Below are 17,596 nucleotides of genomic sequence, written 5' to 3'. Positions count from 1 at the left end.
CTAAATACCTATATTCAAGATATCTGCGCTGTGTTTACTTGATTATCAGTTGCTGTTAGGCTTTGGAAATGACAAATGTTCACACTTGTTACAAAGGCACTGGCCATATGACATTCAGAAAACCCAACTTCTTTAAAGTACAGTATTGTGTCTCTCTTTAAAACCAAAAAAAAATTTGACCTTACCTGGTGTGGTGCCTGGTGTAGTACCTTGTGTTGTGCCTGGTGTTGTTCCAGGTGTTGTTCCAGGTGTTGTAGCTTGCTTTGTCACAGGCGTTGTTCCAGGGGTTGTTCCGGCTGTCGTTCCTGGGGTTGTTGCAGGTGTTGTAGCTGGAGTGGTTCTAGGTGTTATTCCGGGAGTTGTTCCTGAGGGAAAACATCAAAAGTTATATGTATTGATATTGAACTAAATACCTATATTAAAGATATCTGCGCCGTGTTTACTTGATTATCAGTTGCAGTTTGGCTTTGGAAATGACAAATGTTCATACTTCTTACAAAGGTACTGGCCACATGACATTCAGAAAACCCAACTTCTTTAAAGTACAGTAATGTGTCTGTCTTTAAAACCAAAAAAAATTTGACCTTACCTGGTGTGGTGCCTGGTGTAGTACCTGGTGTTGTGCCTGGTGTTGTTCCAGGTGATGTTCCGGCTGTCGTTCCTCGGGTTGTTGCAGGTGTTGTGGCTGGTGTGGTTCCAGGTGATGTTCTGGGAGTTGTTCCTGAGGGAAAACATCAAAAGTTATATCTATTGATATAGAACTAAATAAGATATCTGCGCTTAGTTTACTTGATTTTCAGTTGCTGTTTGGCTTTGGATATGACAAATGTTCACACTTCTTACAAAGGCACTGGCCACATGACATTCAGAAAACCCAATTTAATTAAAGTACAGTAATGTGTCTCTCTTTAAAACCAAAAAAAATTTGACCTTACCTGGTGTGGTGCCTGGTGTAGTACCTGGTGTTGTGCCTGGTGTTGTTCCAGGTGTTGTTCCAGTTGTTGTAGCTGGCGTTGTCACAGGCGTTGTTCCAGGGGTTGTTCCGGCTGTCGTTCCTGGGGTTGTTGCAGGTGTTGTAGCTGGAGTGGTTCCAGGTGATGTTCCGGGAGTTGTTCCTGAGGGAAAACATCAAAAGTTATATGTATTGATATTGAACTAAATACCTATATTCAAGATATCTGCGCTGTGTTTACTTGATTATCAGTCGCTGTTTGGCTTTGGAAATGACAAATGTTCATACTTCTTACAAAGGTACTGGCCACATGACATTCAGAAAACCCAACTTCTTTAAAGTACAGTAATGTGTCTGTCTTTAAAACCAAAAAAAATTTGACCTTACCTGGTGTGGTGCCTGGTGTAGTACCTGGTGTTGTGCCTGGTGTTGTTCCAGGTGATGTTCCGGCTGTCGTTCCTCGGGTTGTTGCAGGTGTTGTAGCTGGTGTGGTTCCAAGTGATGTTCTGGGAGTTGTTCCTGAGGGAAAACATCAAAAGTTATATGTATTGATATAGAACTAAATAAGATATCTGCGCTTAGTTTACTTGATTTTCAGTTGCTGTTTGGCTTTGGATATGACAAATGTTCACACTTCTTACAAAGGCACTGGCCACATGACATTCAGAAAACCCAACTTCTTTAAAGTACAGTAATGTGTCTCTCTTTAAAACCAAAAAAAAATTTGACCTTACCTGGTGTGGTGCCTGGTGTAGTACCTGGTGTTGTGCCTGGTGTTGTTCCAGGTGTTGTTGCAGGTGTTGTAGCTTGCGTTGTCACAGGCGTTGTTCCAGGGGTTGTTCCGGCTGTCGTTCCTGGGGTTGTTGCAGGTGTTGTAGCTGGAGTGGTTCCAGGTGTTGTTCCAGGAGTTGTTCCTGAGGGAAAACATCAAAAGTTATATGTATTGATATAGAACTAAATACCTATATTCAAGATATATGCGCTGTGTTTACTTAATTATCAGTTGCTGTTTGGCTTTGGAAATGACAAATGTTCACACTTCTTACAAAGGCACTGGCCACATGACATTCAGAAAACCCAACTCCTTTAAAGTACAGTAATGTGTCTCTCTTTAAAACCAAAACAAATTTGACCTTACCTGGTGTGGTGCCTGGTGTAGTACCTGGTGTTGTGCCTGGTGTTGTTGCAGACGTTTTTGCAGGTGTTGTTCCGGCTGTCGTTCCTGGGGTTGTTGCAGGTGTTGTAGCTGGAGTGGTTCCAGGTGTTGTTCCGGGAGTTGTTCCTGAGGGAAAACATCAAAAGTTATATGTATTGATATAGAACTAAATACCTATATTCAAGATATCTGTGCTGTGTTTACTTGATTATCAGTTGCTGTTTGGCTTTGGAAATGACAAATGTTCACACTTCTTACAAAGGCACTGGCCACATGACATTCAGAAAACCCAACTTCTTTAAAGTACAGTAATGTGTCTCTCTTTAAAACCAAATTTTTTTTTTTACCTTACCTGGTGTGGTGCCTGGTGTTGTTCCAGGTGTTGTTCCAGGTGTTGTAGCTGGCGTTGTCACAGGCGTTGTTCCAGGGGTTGTTCCGGCTGTCGTTCCTGGGGTTGTTGCAGGTGTTGTAGCTGGAGTGGTTCCAGGTGTTGTTCCGGGAGTTGTTCCTGAGGGAAAACATCAAAAGTTATATGTATTGAAATAAAACTAAATAAGATATCTGCGCTTAGTTTACTTGATTTTCAGTTGCTGTTTGGCTTTGGATATGACAAATGTTAACACTTCTTACAAAGGCACTGGCCACATGACATTCAGAAAACCCAACTCCTTTAAAATACAGTAATGTGTCTCTCTTTAAAACCAAAAAAAAATTTGACCTTACCTGGTGTGGTGCCTTGTGTAGTACCTGGTGTTGTGCCTGGTGTTGTTCCAGGCGTTGTTCCAGGTGTTGTAGCTGGCGTTGTCACAGGCGTTGTTCCAGGGGTTGTTCCGGCTGTCGTTCCTGGGGTTGTTGCAGGTGTTGTAGCTGGAGTGGTTCCAGGTGTTGTTCCGGGAGTTGTTCCTGAGGGAAAACATCAAAAGTTATATGTATTGATATAGAACTAAATACCTATATTCAAGATATCTGTGCTGTGTTTACTTGATTATCAGTTGCTGTTTGGCTTTGGAAATGACAAATGTTCACACTTCTTACAAAGGCACTGGCCACATGACATTCAGAAAACCCAACTTCTTTAAAGTACAGTAATGTGTCTGTCTTTAAAACCAAAAAAAATTTGACCTTACCTGGTGTGGTGCCTGGTGTAGTACCTTGTGTTGTGCCTGGTGTTGTTCTAGGTGTTGTTCCAGGTGTTGTTCCAGGTGTTGTTCCGGCTGTCGTTCCTGGGGTTGTTGCAGGTGTTGTAGCTGGAGTGGTTCCAGGTGTTGTTCCGGGAGTTGTTCCTGAGGGAAAACATCAAAAGTTATATGTATTGATATAGAACTAAATACCTATATTCAAGATATCTGCGCTGTGTTTACTTGATTATCAGTTGCTGTTTGGCTTTGGAAATGACAAATGTTCACACTTGTTACAAAGGCACTGGCCATATGACATTCAGAAAACCCAACTTCTTTAAAGTACAGTAATGTGTCTCTCTTTAAAACCAAAAAAAATTTGACCTTACCCGGTGTGGTGCCTGGTGTAGTACCTGGTGTTGTGCCTGGTGTTGTTCCAGGTGTTGTTCCAGGTGTTGTAGCTTGCTTTGTCACAGGCGTTGTTCCAGGGGTTGTTCCGGCTGTCGTTCCTGGGGTTGTTGCAGGTGTTGTAGCTGGAGTGGTTCTAGGTGTTATTCCGGGAGTTGTTCCTGAGGGAAAACATCAAAAGTTATATGTATTGATATTGAACTAAATACCTATATTAAAGATATCTGCGCCGTGTTTACTTGATTATCAGTTGCTGTTTGGCTTTGGAAATGACAAATGTTCATACTTCTTACAAAGGCACTGGCCACATGACATTCAGAAAACCCAACTCCTTTAAAGTACAGTAATATGTCTGTCTTTAAAACCAAAAAAAAATTGACCTTACCTGGTGTGGTGCCTGGTGTAGTACCTGGTGTTGTGCCTGGTGTTGTTCCAGGCGTTGTTCCAGGTGTTGTTCCGGCTGTCGTTCCTGGGGTTGTTGCAGGTGTTGTAGCTTGTGTGGTTCCAGGTGTTGTTCCGGGACTTGTTCCTGAGGGAAAACATCAAAAGTTATATGTATTGATATAGAACTAAATAAGATATCTGCGCTTAGTTTACTTGATTTTCAGTTGATGTTTGGCTTTGGATTTGACAAATGTTCACACTTCTTACAAAGGCACTGGCCACATGACATTCAGAAAACCCAACTTCTTTAAAGTACAGTAATGTGTCTCTCTTTAAAACCAAAAAAAAAATTGACCTTACCTGGTGTGGTGCCTGGTGTAGTACCTGGTGTTGTGCCTGGTGTTGTTCCAGGTGTTGTTGCAGGTGTTGTAGCTTGCGTTGTCACAGGCGTTGTTCCAGGGGTTGTTCCGGCTGTCGTTCCTGGGGTTGTTGCAGGTGTTGTAGCTGGAGTGGTTCCAGGTGTTGTTCCAGGAGTTGTTCCTGAGGGAAAACATCAAAAGTTATATGTATTGATATAGAACTAAATACCTATATTCAAGATATATGCGCTGTGTTTACTTAATTATCAGTTGCTGTTTGGCTTTGGAAATGACAAATGTTCACACTTCTTACAAAGGCACTGGCCACATGACATTCAGAAAACCCAACTCCTTTAAAGTACAGTAATGTGTCTGTCTTTAAAACCAAAACAAATTTGACCTTACCTGGTGTGGTGCCTGGTGTAGTACCTGGTGTTGTGCCTGGTGTTGTTGCAGACGTTTTTGCAGGTGTTGTTCCGGCTGTCGTTCCTGGGGTTGTTGCAGGTGTTGTAGCTGGTGTGGTTCCAGATGTTGTTCCGGGACTTGTTCCTGAGGGAAAACATCAAAAGTTATATGTATTGATATAGAACTAAATAAGATATCTGCGCTTAGTTTTCTTGATTTTCAGTTGATGTTTGGCTTTGGATATGACAAATGTTCACACTTCTTACAAAGGCACTGGTCACATGACATTCAGAAAACCCAACTTCTTTAAAGTACAGTAATGTGTCTCTTTTTAAAACCAAAAAATTGGTATGGGTATGGTATTTATTGAAACATGTATTTTGGGAAATGAAAATCATTAGAAGACCGAGTTTGATAAGAGTGAATACTTGCATTTATAGGAAATAGATCAGTAATATAACGAGGGAATAAGCGATTTTTACATTTATACATGAACATACCAGTTTGTAGCTGACAAATATCGGATAGGCTTAATACATTGAGCTTATGAAATAGCGGAGCAGAATGAGAGTTATACGAGGATTTTGATATCAGGCGAATGGCTTTTTTTTTGTAGTTTAAAGACTCTATCAGAATATGACTTAGGACAGCCACCCCAATTTATATTACAGTATGATATGTGGGGTAGGAAAAGGGTATTGTAAATAGTAAGAAGCATTTTTTCGGGTAATAAATTGCGCAGGCGATATAGGATACCAACAACTTGAGAAATTTTAGAACAAACATCTCCTAAATGATATTTCCAAGACATGGATTCATCTATATGAACACCTAAAAATTTGGTATGATTTGTATGTAATAGTTGGGATTTGTCCATATGGATTCTTATATCATCAATATTATAATTCATATTGCTAAAAACCATATAGTTAGTTTTAGACATATTTATAATTAACTTATTACATTTTAACCACTGATATACATTTTGTAATTCTTTATTAAACGTGGTATTAATAAGGGAAAGAGCAGGAAAGAGAAAGAGCAGGAAAGATAGAAAGATGGAGAAAGAGAGAAAGAGAGAGAGAGAGAGGAAGGAGAGAAAGAGGTGAAGGAGAGAGAAAGAGAAAGAGAAAGAGGAAGAACTAAGAGAGAGAGAGAGAGAGAGCGGCAAGAGGTAAAGAAGGGGGAGGAGAGAAGGGGAACTTGCCAACAATTAAAAATTACATACAAATTGACGATAAAAAAAAATAAAAGTATGCATTGCAACATTGACATTACGAATAGTACTAATAAGAAGAACAAAAATCTGACTGACATGAGCGCTATACAAGAACCCTCCATTATTATTACTATGGCTTACCTAACAATTATTTGGTAAGTTGTAAAATGTATAAATGAGAATGTTTTCTTTTTTAACGCAGATGGTAGTAAAAACATTTTAAAAAGTATAATAACAACCTGTTTAAGAAAATATTTATACATAACAACTAAATACAGGCGGATATAGCAGAGAAGCAAGATTCAAAAGGAGTAATTGCAGACCTGCGTAATCTAATAGCGTTAAGATAAAACAACGAGCAACCAGAGGCAATTTAAAATAATACATGTAATTATGAAATCGACAGTATACAATACGAAGAGTAAAGATAATTAACTGATAAATTGAGGTAAAGCGTATTGAAAATATTTACATTATGTTTCTACATTTAGCAATAATATAATTGTTCAATCCAAGATATTTAATTGAATCTGAAATATAATGCATTAAGATTCGACGAATTGTAGATGGGTTCAGGCAAAGATTGCAATTTGAAAATGAATCATAATGAACAAATTGTGATTTAAAAGAGGCTTTAGGTAACTGGCAATAATTCATATAAAGAAAAAAAAAACATGGGAAAGAAATGAGGTTACTAAAGATGACCTTATTTGTATCTTGATACAGAAATTGAAGTTATAATGACAAAAATACATATAATTCACAAAGTTTGGCAGTATTATGCTATCAAAAAAGTTAAACAAACCGGATGCCACATCATAGCTGGTTCAAAAGCCTTACTAGATAGGGTAAAGCACTTTTTCTGTAGCGTTCTGTCCTACAATTGATTTCACGTAGCCTATTACTGTGTCTCAATTGTCTTCGAGAACACTGGCTTTCAGGTAACCACTCACGAAAGTTACAGTAGAGGGACCTAGCAAAGTTTAGACAGAGCTCTAAAAAAATTTGACCTAACCTGGTGTGGTGCCTGGTGTAGTACCTGGTGTTGTGCCTGGTGTTGTTCCAGGTGTTGTTCCAGGTGTTGTTCCGGCTGTCGTTCCTGGGGTTGTTGCAGGTGTTGTAGCTGGTGTGGTTCCAGGTGTTGTTCCGGGAGTTGTTCCTGAGGGAAAACATCAAAAGTTATATGTATTGATATAGAACTAAATAAGATATCTGCGCTTAGTTTACTTGATTTTCAGTTGCTGTTTGGCTTTGGAAATGACAAATGTTCACACTTGTTACAAAGGCACTGGCCACATGACATTCAGAAAACCCAACTTCTTTAAAGTACAGTAATGTGTCTCTCTTTAAAACCAAAAAAAATTTGACCTTACCTGGTGTGGTGCCTGGTGTAGTACCTGGTGTTGTGCCTGGTGTTGTTCCAGGTGTTGTTCCAGGTGTTGTAGCTTGCGTTGTCACAGGCGTTGTTCCAGGGGTTGTTCCGGCTGTCGTTCCTGGGGTTGTTGCAGGTGTTGTAGCTGGAGTGGTTCTAGGTGTTATTCCGGGAGTTGTTCCTGAGGGAAAACATCAAAAGTTATATGTATTGATATAGAACTAAAGAAGATATCTGCGCTTAGTTTACTTGATTTTTATATGATGTTTGGCTTTGGATATGACAAATGTTCACACTTCTTACAAAGGCACTGGCCACATGACATTCAGAAAACCCAACTCCTTTAAAGTACAGTAATGTGTCTGTCTTTAAAACCAAAAAAATTTGACCTTACCTGGTGTGGTGCCTGGTGTAGTACCTGGTGTTGTGCCTGGTGTTGTTCCAGGCGTTGTTCCAGGTGTTGTTCCGGCTGTCGTTGTCACAGGCGTTGTTCCAGGGGTTGTTCCGGCTGTCGTTTCTGGGGTTGTTGCAGGTGTTGTAGCTGGAGTGGTTCCAGGTGTTGTTCCAGGAGTTGTTCCTGAGGGAAAACATCAAAAGTTATATGTATTGATATAGAACTAAATACCTATATATAAGATATCTTCGCTGTGTTTACTTGATTATCAGTTGCTGTTTGGCTTTGGAAATGACAAATGTTCACACTTCTTACAAAGGCACTGGCCACATGACATTCAGAAAACCCAACTCCTTTAAAGTACAGTAATGTGTCTGTCTTTAAAACCAATTTTTTTTTGACCTTACCTGGTGTGGTGCTTGGTGTAGTACCTGGTGTTGTGCCTGGTGTTGTTCCAGGCGTTGTTCCAGGCGTTGTTTCAGGTGTTGTTCCGGCTGTCGTTCCTGGGGTTGTTGCAGGTGTCGTAGCTGGTGTGGTTCTAGGTGTTGTTCCGGGAGTTGTTCCTGAGGGAAAACATCAAAAGTTATATGTATTGATATAGAACTAAAGAAGATATCTGCGCTTAGTTTACTTGATTTTCAGTTGATGTTTGGCTTTGGATATGACAAATGTTAACACATCTTACAAAGGCACTGGCCACATGACATTCAGAAAACCCAACTTCTTTAAAGTACAGTAATGTGTTTCTCTTTAAACCAATTTTTTTTTTACCTTACCTGGTGTTGTGCCTGGTGTTGTTCCAGGTGTTGTTGCAGGTGTTGTAGCTGGAGTGGTTCCAGGTGTTGTTCCAGGCGTTGTTCCTTGTGTTGTACCTGGGGTTGTTCCCGGTGTTGTAGCTGGCGTAGTTTCAAGTGTTGTTCCAAGTGTTGTTTCAGGTGTCGTTCCAGGAGTTGTTCCGGGTGTTGTTCCTGGCGTTGTTACCGTTGCTGTTCCAGGGGTTGTTGTTCCTGCCGTTGTTCCCGGTGTCGTAGCTGGCGTTGTTCCAGGTGTCGTTCCAGGAGTTGTATTGTGTGTTGTTCCTGGCGTTGTTACTGGATAAATTTAATGTTATAACAACTACTAAAGAACTCTACACCTATATTCAAGATTTCTGCGCTTAGTTTTACATGGATATCAGAAGCTGTTTGGCATTCCAAATTACATATTTTAGGTGTGACGAGTGCTTTAAGGTCTTGACAGAGGCAATAACCACATAACATTCAGATCCAAAATCCTTAAAAGTACAATAGTATGTCTAGCTTCATACCCTAAACAAAACTTGGCCTTACCTGGTGTTGTGCCTGGTGTAGTACCTGGTGTGGTTCCCGGAGTTGTTCCAGGTGTTGTTGCAGGTGTCGTAGCTGGCGTTGTTACTGGTGTTGTTCCAGGTGTTATTGCAGGTGTCGTAGCTGGCGTTGTTACTGGTGTTGTTCCAGGTGTTGTTACAGGAGTTGTCCCGGGTGTTGTTCCAGGTGTTGTTCCCGGTGTCGTAGCTGGCGTCGTTACCGGTGTTGTTCCAGGTGTTGTTCCAGGTTTTGTTCCAGGTGTTGTAGCTGGCGTTGTCACAGGTGTCGTTCCTGGTGTTGTTCCTGTGGTTGTTCCTAGTGTTGTTCCTGAGGGATAAATTAAATGTTATACGCATTAACAAAGAACTATACACCTATATTTATAATTTGTGCTCTTAATTCCACGTGGTTATCAGTTGGTCTTAGTCAGGTCTGTTAACAAAACGTTAGGGATAGACCTGACTAATAGGTCTTCAATATTACACCATATCACAGACACTGATAAAAAGTATGGCCATACATCTTAGATTCAACATTTTTAAACGAAGCGTTTGAAATGTAATGTTATTTTATGTACCTGTATAATGTAGGGCTTTTGGGGGAAAGCAGGCCATTTATTTTTTGAGCTTGAATAAAACCACCCTACTGAAATAAAACTTAATAAATAAATAAATAGTTTGTTGATGAATTATATTTTGGAGGTAATTTTTAATGAATATCTCATGAAAATTACGGGGCCGGAATATTAGTGCTGATTGGATCAAATAGTGCCATCTTCTGCTATTAGCCAAAGAGGCAAAATACCTTGTGACTGCACGTCGTTTTCATAGCAGTAGAACTCGGGGGAGACTTACAGTTTTCAAACTTTTCGTTTTCGTTTAAAACTGTAGCTTGATATACACTTTTGTAATTTTGAAAGATAGAAGAAGGCAATTATCATTGATATCTTAAACGTTGGTCACACTGCAACTCATTTTTGCATATTTCGTATTCTATTTCGTATTCTATGTTTCCTTTATTAAAAAGGATAAATTTGTTTCCACTCCACCATACAACACAGAGCCACGTGCATATCAACTTTTTGCTACACACACATACAAAACTTACGACCGCGCGCATATGCACACACACACGCACAAAATAAACACTCACACAACACAGTCATAAACTCATACTCAAATACTCAAACACATTTTCATTTTATTTTTTCATGAGGCCGCCATCCTAGTCAAGCATTGCTAATGATTACGGTCTCTAGCACTTTTTCCACATAACTAGTTAGGATAGTACTTAGGATAGATATATCAAGTTTCGTAATTACATGTTTATATGTACAAAAACAATTTGACATGAAGATATTGTTTGTATATGATGTATTATAGTTTACGTGCATATGTTCTTTGTTATTCAGTTATTATGTTTGGAAGACTGCAGAAATAAAATCATATAAATAGGAATGATATTTTATCACATTCATGAATCCTTTCTTTTTGTCCGACCTTTTTCAAACTTTCATCGTTCTGCCCCCTCATTTTTCCTACTTCTATTCCTCCTTAAAACCTCCGCATGTGTGAGTGTTATTCAAGTATTTGTCCCCAAGACACAGATTTTGTGCGCCGAAGAGAGAACTCTTGGGTTTAAAAGTACACGAACGCCTAAGGTCACAAAGATGAATCATGTAACTGACCACATCTAATTTAAAATCTATGGTCGCATCACCACAAGTGTTGTCGTCAGTGCGCCCCCAGACGGCAAAAAACATGTTTATAGGTCGCTCCCCGCGAAATCGAGAGGCTCATCCGCGCGGCGTTCCGGCAGTGACCGACTGATGGCCCGCCGATTCCCGGTCGGTCTCCCACAGGCCATCGGCTGATTTTTATTGACCGGAGGCCGGCCGTTGGTCGCAAGGTGTTCGCCCAGTGATCGGCGGGGCATCTGCGGGTGTCTCGTAGTCAAAAATACGCTCGGTGCCCGGGCTGTCGCCACCCGGGCACCGACCTAATCGGTAAAACTATATGAGAAGTGAAATATGTAATATATGTAATATATTTGTTGTGAAATATATGATCTTGTTTTCATTATTATTATGTGTGTGTATGTGGATACGTTTGAGTTAGAGTGCGTGTGTTAAAGATGCTATGTGCATTTTGCAGCCAACCCCAAATTCTGTAGAACTTTGCAGGAATTATGAATATGTCATGTATGTCTCATCTGTGAAATGTAAACGTTAGCAGTGTCCATATATTCAAATTATGCAAGGAAACCCGTTTACTTGCTAGACTTCACTGTAAGACACTATTGTCAGTATTGAGTGACTGACTGGCTTTTTCTTTTTCTGAGGTAATAACATACATAAAATGAGCTGTAAAGGATTTGTCTACATCAATAACCCACTTCTTGTAATGGCCAAAATTAAAATGATTGAATCTTTGCGCAGCATAAAATGTACGACCATGCGGTACAATGGTCTGAAAATCAAGACTATTACCTATTGGCTCTATAGCTCCTAAGTCGATTTAAAAACTAATAGGCGTTATTTGCCCACTTAAAGACATTTTCAAGCCCCATTTCTTTAAGGGGAGTTCTAAATTAGTATTTCATTCAAATGCCATTGGAATTTAACCTTTTCATTTGTTTGGCCTGCAAAAGGGACATAGTACCTTTAAGGCGTGAGTGTGTATGTGGGGAAGGGTGTGTGGGGCTTGTGTGGGTGTGTGTTTGTGATTTTTAAAGGTTCTGTGTTAACTTTCATCTTTATCACTATTGAGCGTTTCAACATACCTTTGGGTTGCGATGTGATCATCTGTGTCGATTGCATCGTCGTTGGTGTCATCTGACTTGTTGTCGGTGTTGTTCGTATTTCTAATTTATATGCAAATTAAAATTAAAATTACTGTTCAATATTCTGTACAATATTTCCCGTTCAATAAGTAAACGTATACATACAATATGTGGGGTGTCCCATTCAAAACTGACACATCGATACATACATTTTTAGTATCATAAGAAAGCTACCATGGTCCTGTTGAATTATAGATTTGGTTTGATTACTATAACTCTTGAATCTAATGGCAATGCAACAAACTGATTTTAAATAAAAGTATTAGACATAAAATGAGTGGCTGTATCTAAATCACTAGCTAAAATAGCTAATGTACTACAAATCTAGAAAGTTAGCACGGGCCGGATAAATTACAGATTAAGTTTGATTACTATAACATTAAATTTTCAAAGCAATGCAACAAACAAGTTGTTAAAAAAAGCATTTGACATAAGGAATAAACATTTTGGCTGTATGTAAAATAGCAATGAAGTACATTAGATGCAATTGAGACCTATTTATATATTTTTTGCAAAGTAAGAAACCTGGAACCCTAGGTTGACGCTCAACTGGGTAGCCTGTTTGCAAAAGTTATCAAAAATAAAATTATTACATAGAGATGATCAACCAGTAGCATATGAGACCTGTGTGTTAAAAGATACAAACTTTGTTAGATGCTGCTTGTAAGTGTTGGCTTGCATGGTGATGTAGATATACAGTAGGCTTGCGGGTGCACCATGTGAGAGAGAGAGAGGGAGGATTGAGGAGTCCGGAAAAGGACTCTCGGTAAGTTGACTATCCGTCGTCAGGAGTGAACACTCCTGTCGACACTCCCGTCGACACTCCTGACGACGGATAGTCAACCTGTTCGAAACGTCGAGCCACTCCCGCCCCTCATCCTCTCCAAGCGCTATAGTTCTCCTTAGAACTATAAGCTAAGAAATATAACCAGCAGTCTTTTATAAGACTATACCAAACAGTCCTTTTCAGGACTACAAACCCTCAAGAAAGATTACCGAGAGTCCTTTGCAGGACTCCTCAATCCTCTCCTCTCTCTCTCTCTCTCTCTCTCACAAGGTGCACCCGCAAGCCTACTGTATACAAACTTTGTTTCTTCAATGTTTCCTCCCCCCCCCCCCCATAATTATTTCGCGTATGCACGAAGGCATAATACCTTTGTGATAACAAGACGTTTTTATAACGATATGATTAGGGGGAGGCTAACAGTTTTCAACCTTTCTCATTTTTGTTCTACACTGTAGCTTGATTCACCCTTCTGTAATTTTGGAAGATAGAATGATCTTTTATCAATTTCATAACTCGTTCATTTCGTTCCGACCTTTCCAAACTTAAATGCTATGCCCCCTCATTTGTCCCACTTCTATTCCTCCTAAAAAAAAAGAGTATTACCTCCGCATGTGTGAGTGATATTCAAGTACTTGTTGATACCAAGACACGGATCTTGACTGCCGAAGCGATAACTGTTGGATTTAAAAGTACACGATTGCTGATTGTCACATAGAGGAATCATGTAACTGATCACATCTAATGTACAATTTGTGGTCGAATCACTATCACAAGTGCTGTCGTCAGTACGCCCCCAGATGGCAGAGACAATGTTTATATGTCGCTCCCCACAGTCGATTATTGCCTCTTGGTTGTTACAAACAATCTGAACATCTGTAGAAGATAGAAGAAATACAGATGAAAAAACCCATATGCATTGATATTTCACGTGTATTATCTTCTGACACATTTTATTCAAATTATCAAATAATGTTCCCTGTCAAAGCATTAAATTATGCCATTATTTCATCTGGACCAGAGCGGTTAGCAAAGAGGCAAAATACCTTTGTGATAGCAAGGTGTTTTTATAGCTGTAGGACTCGGGATAGGCTTACAGTTTTCAACCTTCATTTTTGTTCTACCCTGTAGCTCGATTTACACCTCAGGAATTTTGGAAGATAGAATGATCTTTTATAAATTTCATAACTTGTTCATTTTGTTCCGACCTTTCTCAAACTTTCATCGCTATGCCCCCTTACTGGTCCTACTTTTATTCCCCCTAAAAATGTAGAATATTACCTTCGCATATGTATGTTACATTCAAGTACTTGTCGACACCAGAACATGGGTTTACTCCGCCGAAGATACCATTTCTGGGTTTAAAAGTACACGATCTCCTATGGTCACATCGAGGAATCATGTAACTGATGACATCTAATGTACAATCTGTGGTAGCATCATTACCACAAGTGCTGTAGTCAGTGCGCCCCCAGACGGCAGAAACCATGTTTATATGTCGCTCCCCACAGTCGATTGTGTCCTGTATCCTTTCACATAAAATCTGACTTTCTGAAGGAAGACAAAACCCATATGCATAAATAGTTTATTTGTATTTTCTTGTTACAACATTTTGTTTTCAAATTATCAAATAATGTTCCCTATCACATCATTAGATTATGACATTATTACATCTGGACCAGAGCGGGATACATATATAATATCACGCACCAGGCAAGACGAAGATAAAACTATGTGAGAAGTGAAAGATTATAACATAAAACAAGTGCCACTGTATGTAATACAATTGTTGTGAAATATATGATATTTTTTTCATTATACAGTGCGTCACAGAAAAAAAACGAAACCGAGAATTATCGATGTTTAATCATAACTTAATCACAATGATATCGATGTTTTATCATAGTCAGATTTATAATTAATAAATGACACAGACGAAAGACTTCGTGCATGGCTGATTGTCAACGAAACGGACTTAAGTCTTTTGCCAACTCTGTTTGTTGCTACGGCAGGCAGCCAGTGAAAACGAACTCGTTTGATAAAATTATGGAAACGCAAGCTTTTATATCTATCCCTTTTGAATGTTTCAACATACCTTTGAGTTGCGATGTGGTCATCTAACCACATACTGCACCCTTGTATAAACGCTCGACAATTTTAAATATGAAATCTTTATATTATAATTATGCAACTTGATCAGTTTATGTTTCTTTTCCAGAAAAATCAGCTGCCATGTATTTTTAATGAGATGTTCTTTGTAAATGCTACTACAACTCACCCCACACATAGATTTCCTCGTAATTTGTATGTATATTTGTGTATATGGTTAGTGTATAATTAAAAATAAAATTATTGTACTTTAATATTGTAATTTTAAGCAGGGGATGATCCCCGATAAACCTCCGTGGTCTTTTATCACCCGCACTTCAAGTTCATATTTTGTTTTAATGATGTAATATTCGATTGTAATCTTCTTTTATGAATCTGTGGAAATAAATGAAATTTAATTGTATAATTATTGATAATGCAATAAATTATTTGTTCTAAAGGTCTGAACGCAATCTGTATATTGAGAAAAGTACTAAAGAATTTTATGACACTCTACCGAGTGACATCTAGTTACAATACTTAGTATATTATCATGAACTGCCTTTTTTCACCAGGGCCAAATCTTGATTAGAGCAAGTTCCGTCATAAAAATAAACGTATAAGTGAGCATGACTGATTAAAAAAAAACTTAGACATAATTCCCTTGCCTCTTTCGCATTTCGGCTGTATGGTGATACACGAAAGGCTACGCATGGAAACTCTTTAAAAGGCATTTCCATTCACCAGAGAGGTGTTTTCAAACTTTAAATTTTAGCATTCAATTTGTTTTCCTGAAAAACTAGATTTCGAAAATATGTAGGTTAAACCATGGTTATCAGTTGCTTTTTGGCATTAAAAATAACATATTTAAAGTGTGACAATTGCTTAAAGCTGCTAACAGAGGCGAAACCCTCATGATTTTCAGAAAACGAAAATTATTGAAAATACTATATGGTGTTTAATTTTAAACCCCTAAACAAAACTTGACCTAACCTGGTGTTGTGCCTGGTGTAGTACTTGGTGAGGTTCCCAGTGTTCTAGGTGTTGCTACCAGTGTTGTTCCTGGTGTTGTTCCTGTGGTTGTTCCTAGTGTTGTTCCTGAGGGATAAATTAAATGTTATACGCATTACCAAAGAACTATACACCTATATTTATAATTTGTGCTCTTAATTTCACGTGGTTATCAGTTGGTCTTAGTCAGGTCTGTTAACAAAACGTTAGGGACAGACCTGACTAATAGGTCTTCAATATTACACCATATCACAGACACTGATAAAAAGTATGGCCATGCATCTTAGATTCAACATTTTTAAACGAAGCGTTTGAAATGTAATGTTATTTTATGTACCTTTATAATATAGGGCTTTTTTTGGAAAGCAGGCCATTTATTTTTTGAGCTTGAATAAAACCACCCTACTGAAATAAAACTTAATAAATAAATAAATAAATAGTTTGTTGATGAATTATATTTTGGAAGTTATTTTTAATGACATATCTCATGAAAATTACGGGGCCGGAATATTAGTGCTGATTGGATTAAATAGTGCCATCTTCTGCTATTAGCCAAAGAGGCAAAATACCTTGTGACTGCACGTCGTTTTCGTAGCAGTAGAACTCGGGGGAGACTTACAGTTTTCAAACTTTTCGTTTTCGTTTCAAACTGTAGCTTGATATACACTTTTGTAATTTTGGAAGATAGAAGAAGGCAATTATCATTGATATCTTAAACGTTGGTCACACTGCAACTCATTTTTGCATATTTCGTATTCTATTTCGTATTCTATGTTTCCTTTATTAAAAAGGATAAATTTGTTTCCACTCCACCATACAACACAGAGCCACGTGCATATCAACTTTTTGCTACACACACATACAAAACCTACGACCGCGCGCATATGCACACACACACACACGCACAAAATAAACACTCACACAACACAGTCATAAACTCATACTCAAATACTCAAACACATTTTCATTTTATTTTTTCATGAGGCCGCCATCCTAGTCAAGCATCGCTAATGATTACGGTCTCTAGCACTTTTTCCACATAACTAGTTAGGATAGGACTTAGGATAGATATATCAAGTTTCGTAATTACATATTTTTATGTACAAAAACAATTTGACATGAAGATAATGTTTGTATAATATGTATTATATTTTACGTGCATAATTATGTTCTTTGTTATTCAATTATTATGTTTGGAAGACTGCAGAAATAAAATCATATAAATAAGAATAATCTTTTATCACATTCATGAATCCTTTCTTTTTGTCCGACCTTTTTCAAACTTTCATCGTTATGCCCCCTTATATTTCCTACTTCTATTCCTCCTTAAAATTTAGAGTATTACCTCCGCATGTGTAAGTGTTATTCAAATACTTCACAACACCAAGACACGGATTTTGTCCGTCGAAGAGAGAACTCTTGGGTTTAAAAGTACACGAACGCCTATGGTCACAAAGAGGAATCATGTAACTGACCACATCTAATTTAAAATCTATGGTCACATCACCACAAGTGTTGCGTCAGAGCGCCCCCAGACAGCAATAAAACATGTTTGTAGGTCGCTCCCCTCGAAATCAAAAGGGCTCCTTCACGCGGCGTTCAGGCAGTGACCGATTGATGGCCCGCCGATTCCCGGTCGGTCTCCCACAGGCCATCGGCTGATTTTTATTGACCGGAGGCCGGCCGTTGGTCGCCAGGTGTTCGCCCAGTGATCGGCGGGGCATCTGCGGGTGTCTCGTAGTCAAAAATACGCTCGGTGCCCGGGCTGTCGCCACCCGGG

The 17,596-nt window shown here is 38.8% G+C and overlaps 1 protein-coding gene across 1 annotated transcript; it reads right to left on the bottom strand.

Moving 5' to 3' along the window:
- Positions 1-8,630: 8,630 nt before the first annotated feature.
- Positions 8,631-13,415, bottom strand: LOC105444040 (probable serine/threonine-protein kinase clkA). The gene is made up of 4 exons (XM_030985025.1): positions 13,324-13,415; positions 11,874-11,954; positions 9,096-9,419; positions 8,631-8,858 (listed from the first exon to the last, which is right to left on the bottom strand). Exons 1-4 carry the CDS (start codon positions 13,329-13,331, stop codon positions 8,699-8,701), a joined length of 573 nt encoding a protein of 190 aa, XP_030840885.1. The 5' UTR covers positions 13,332-13,415; the 3' UTR covers positions 8,631-8,698.
- Positions 13,416-17,596: the final 4,181 nt, after the last annotated feature.

Source organism: Strongylocentrotus purpuratus, unplaced genomic scaffold (genome assembly GCF_000002235.5).
Source record: "Strongylocentrotus purpuratus isolate Spur 01 unplaced genomic scaffold, Spur_5.0 spur5_scaffold_14, whole genome shotgun sequence".
Taxonomy (NCBI): domain Eukaryota; kingdom Metazoa; phylum Echinodermata; class Echinoidea; order Camarodonta; family Strongylocentrotidae; genus Strongylocentrotus; species Strongylocentrotus purpuratus.
The sequence above is the reverse complement of the archived record's forward strand: the minus strand, read 5'-3'. Positions and strand labels throughout refer to the sequence as shown.

Bases quoted from the DNA above. Each gene is read 5' to 3' on its own strand.
- LOC105444040 (XM_030985025.1), bottom strand. The intron at 9,420-11,873 runs GTATGTTGAAAC...TTTATCCCTCAG, and splicing joins GATCACATCGCAACCCAAAG to GAACAACACTAGGAACAACC. The intron at 8,859-9,095 runs GTAAGGCCAAGT...AAATTTATCCAG, and splicing joins TACACCAGGCACAACACCAG to TAACAACGCCAGGAACAACA.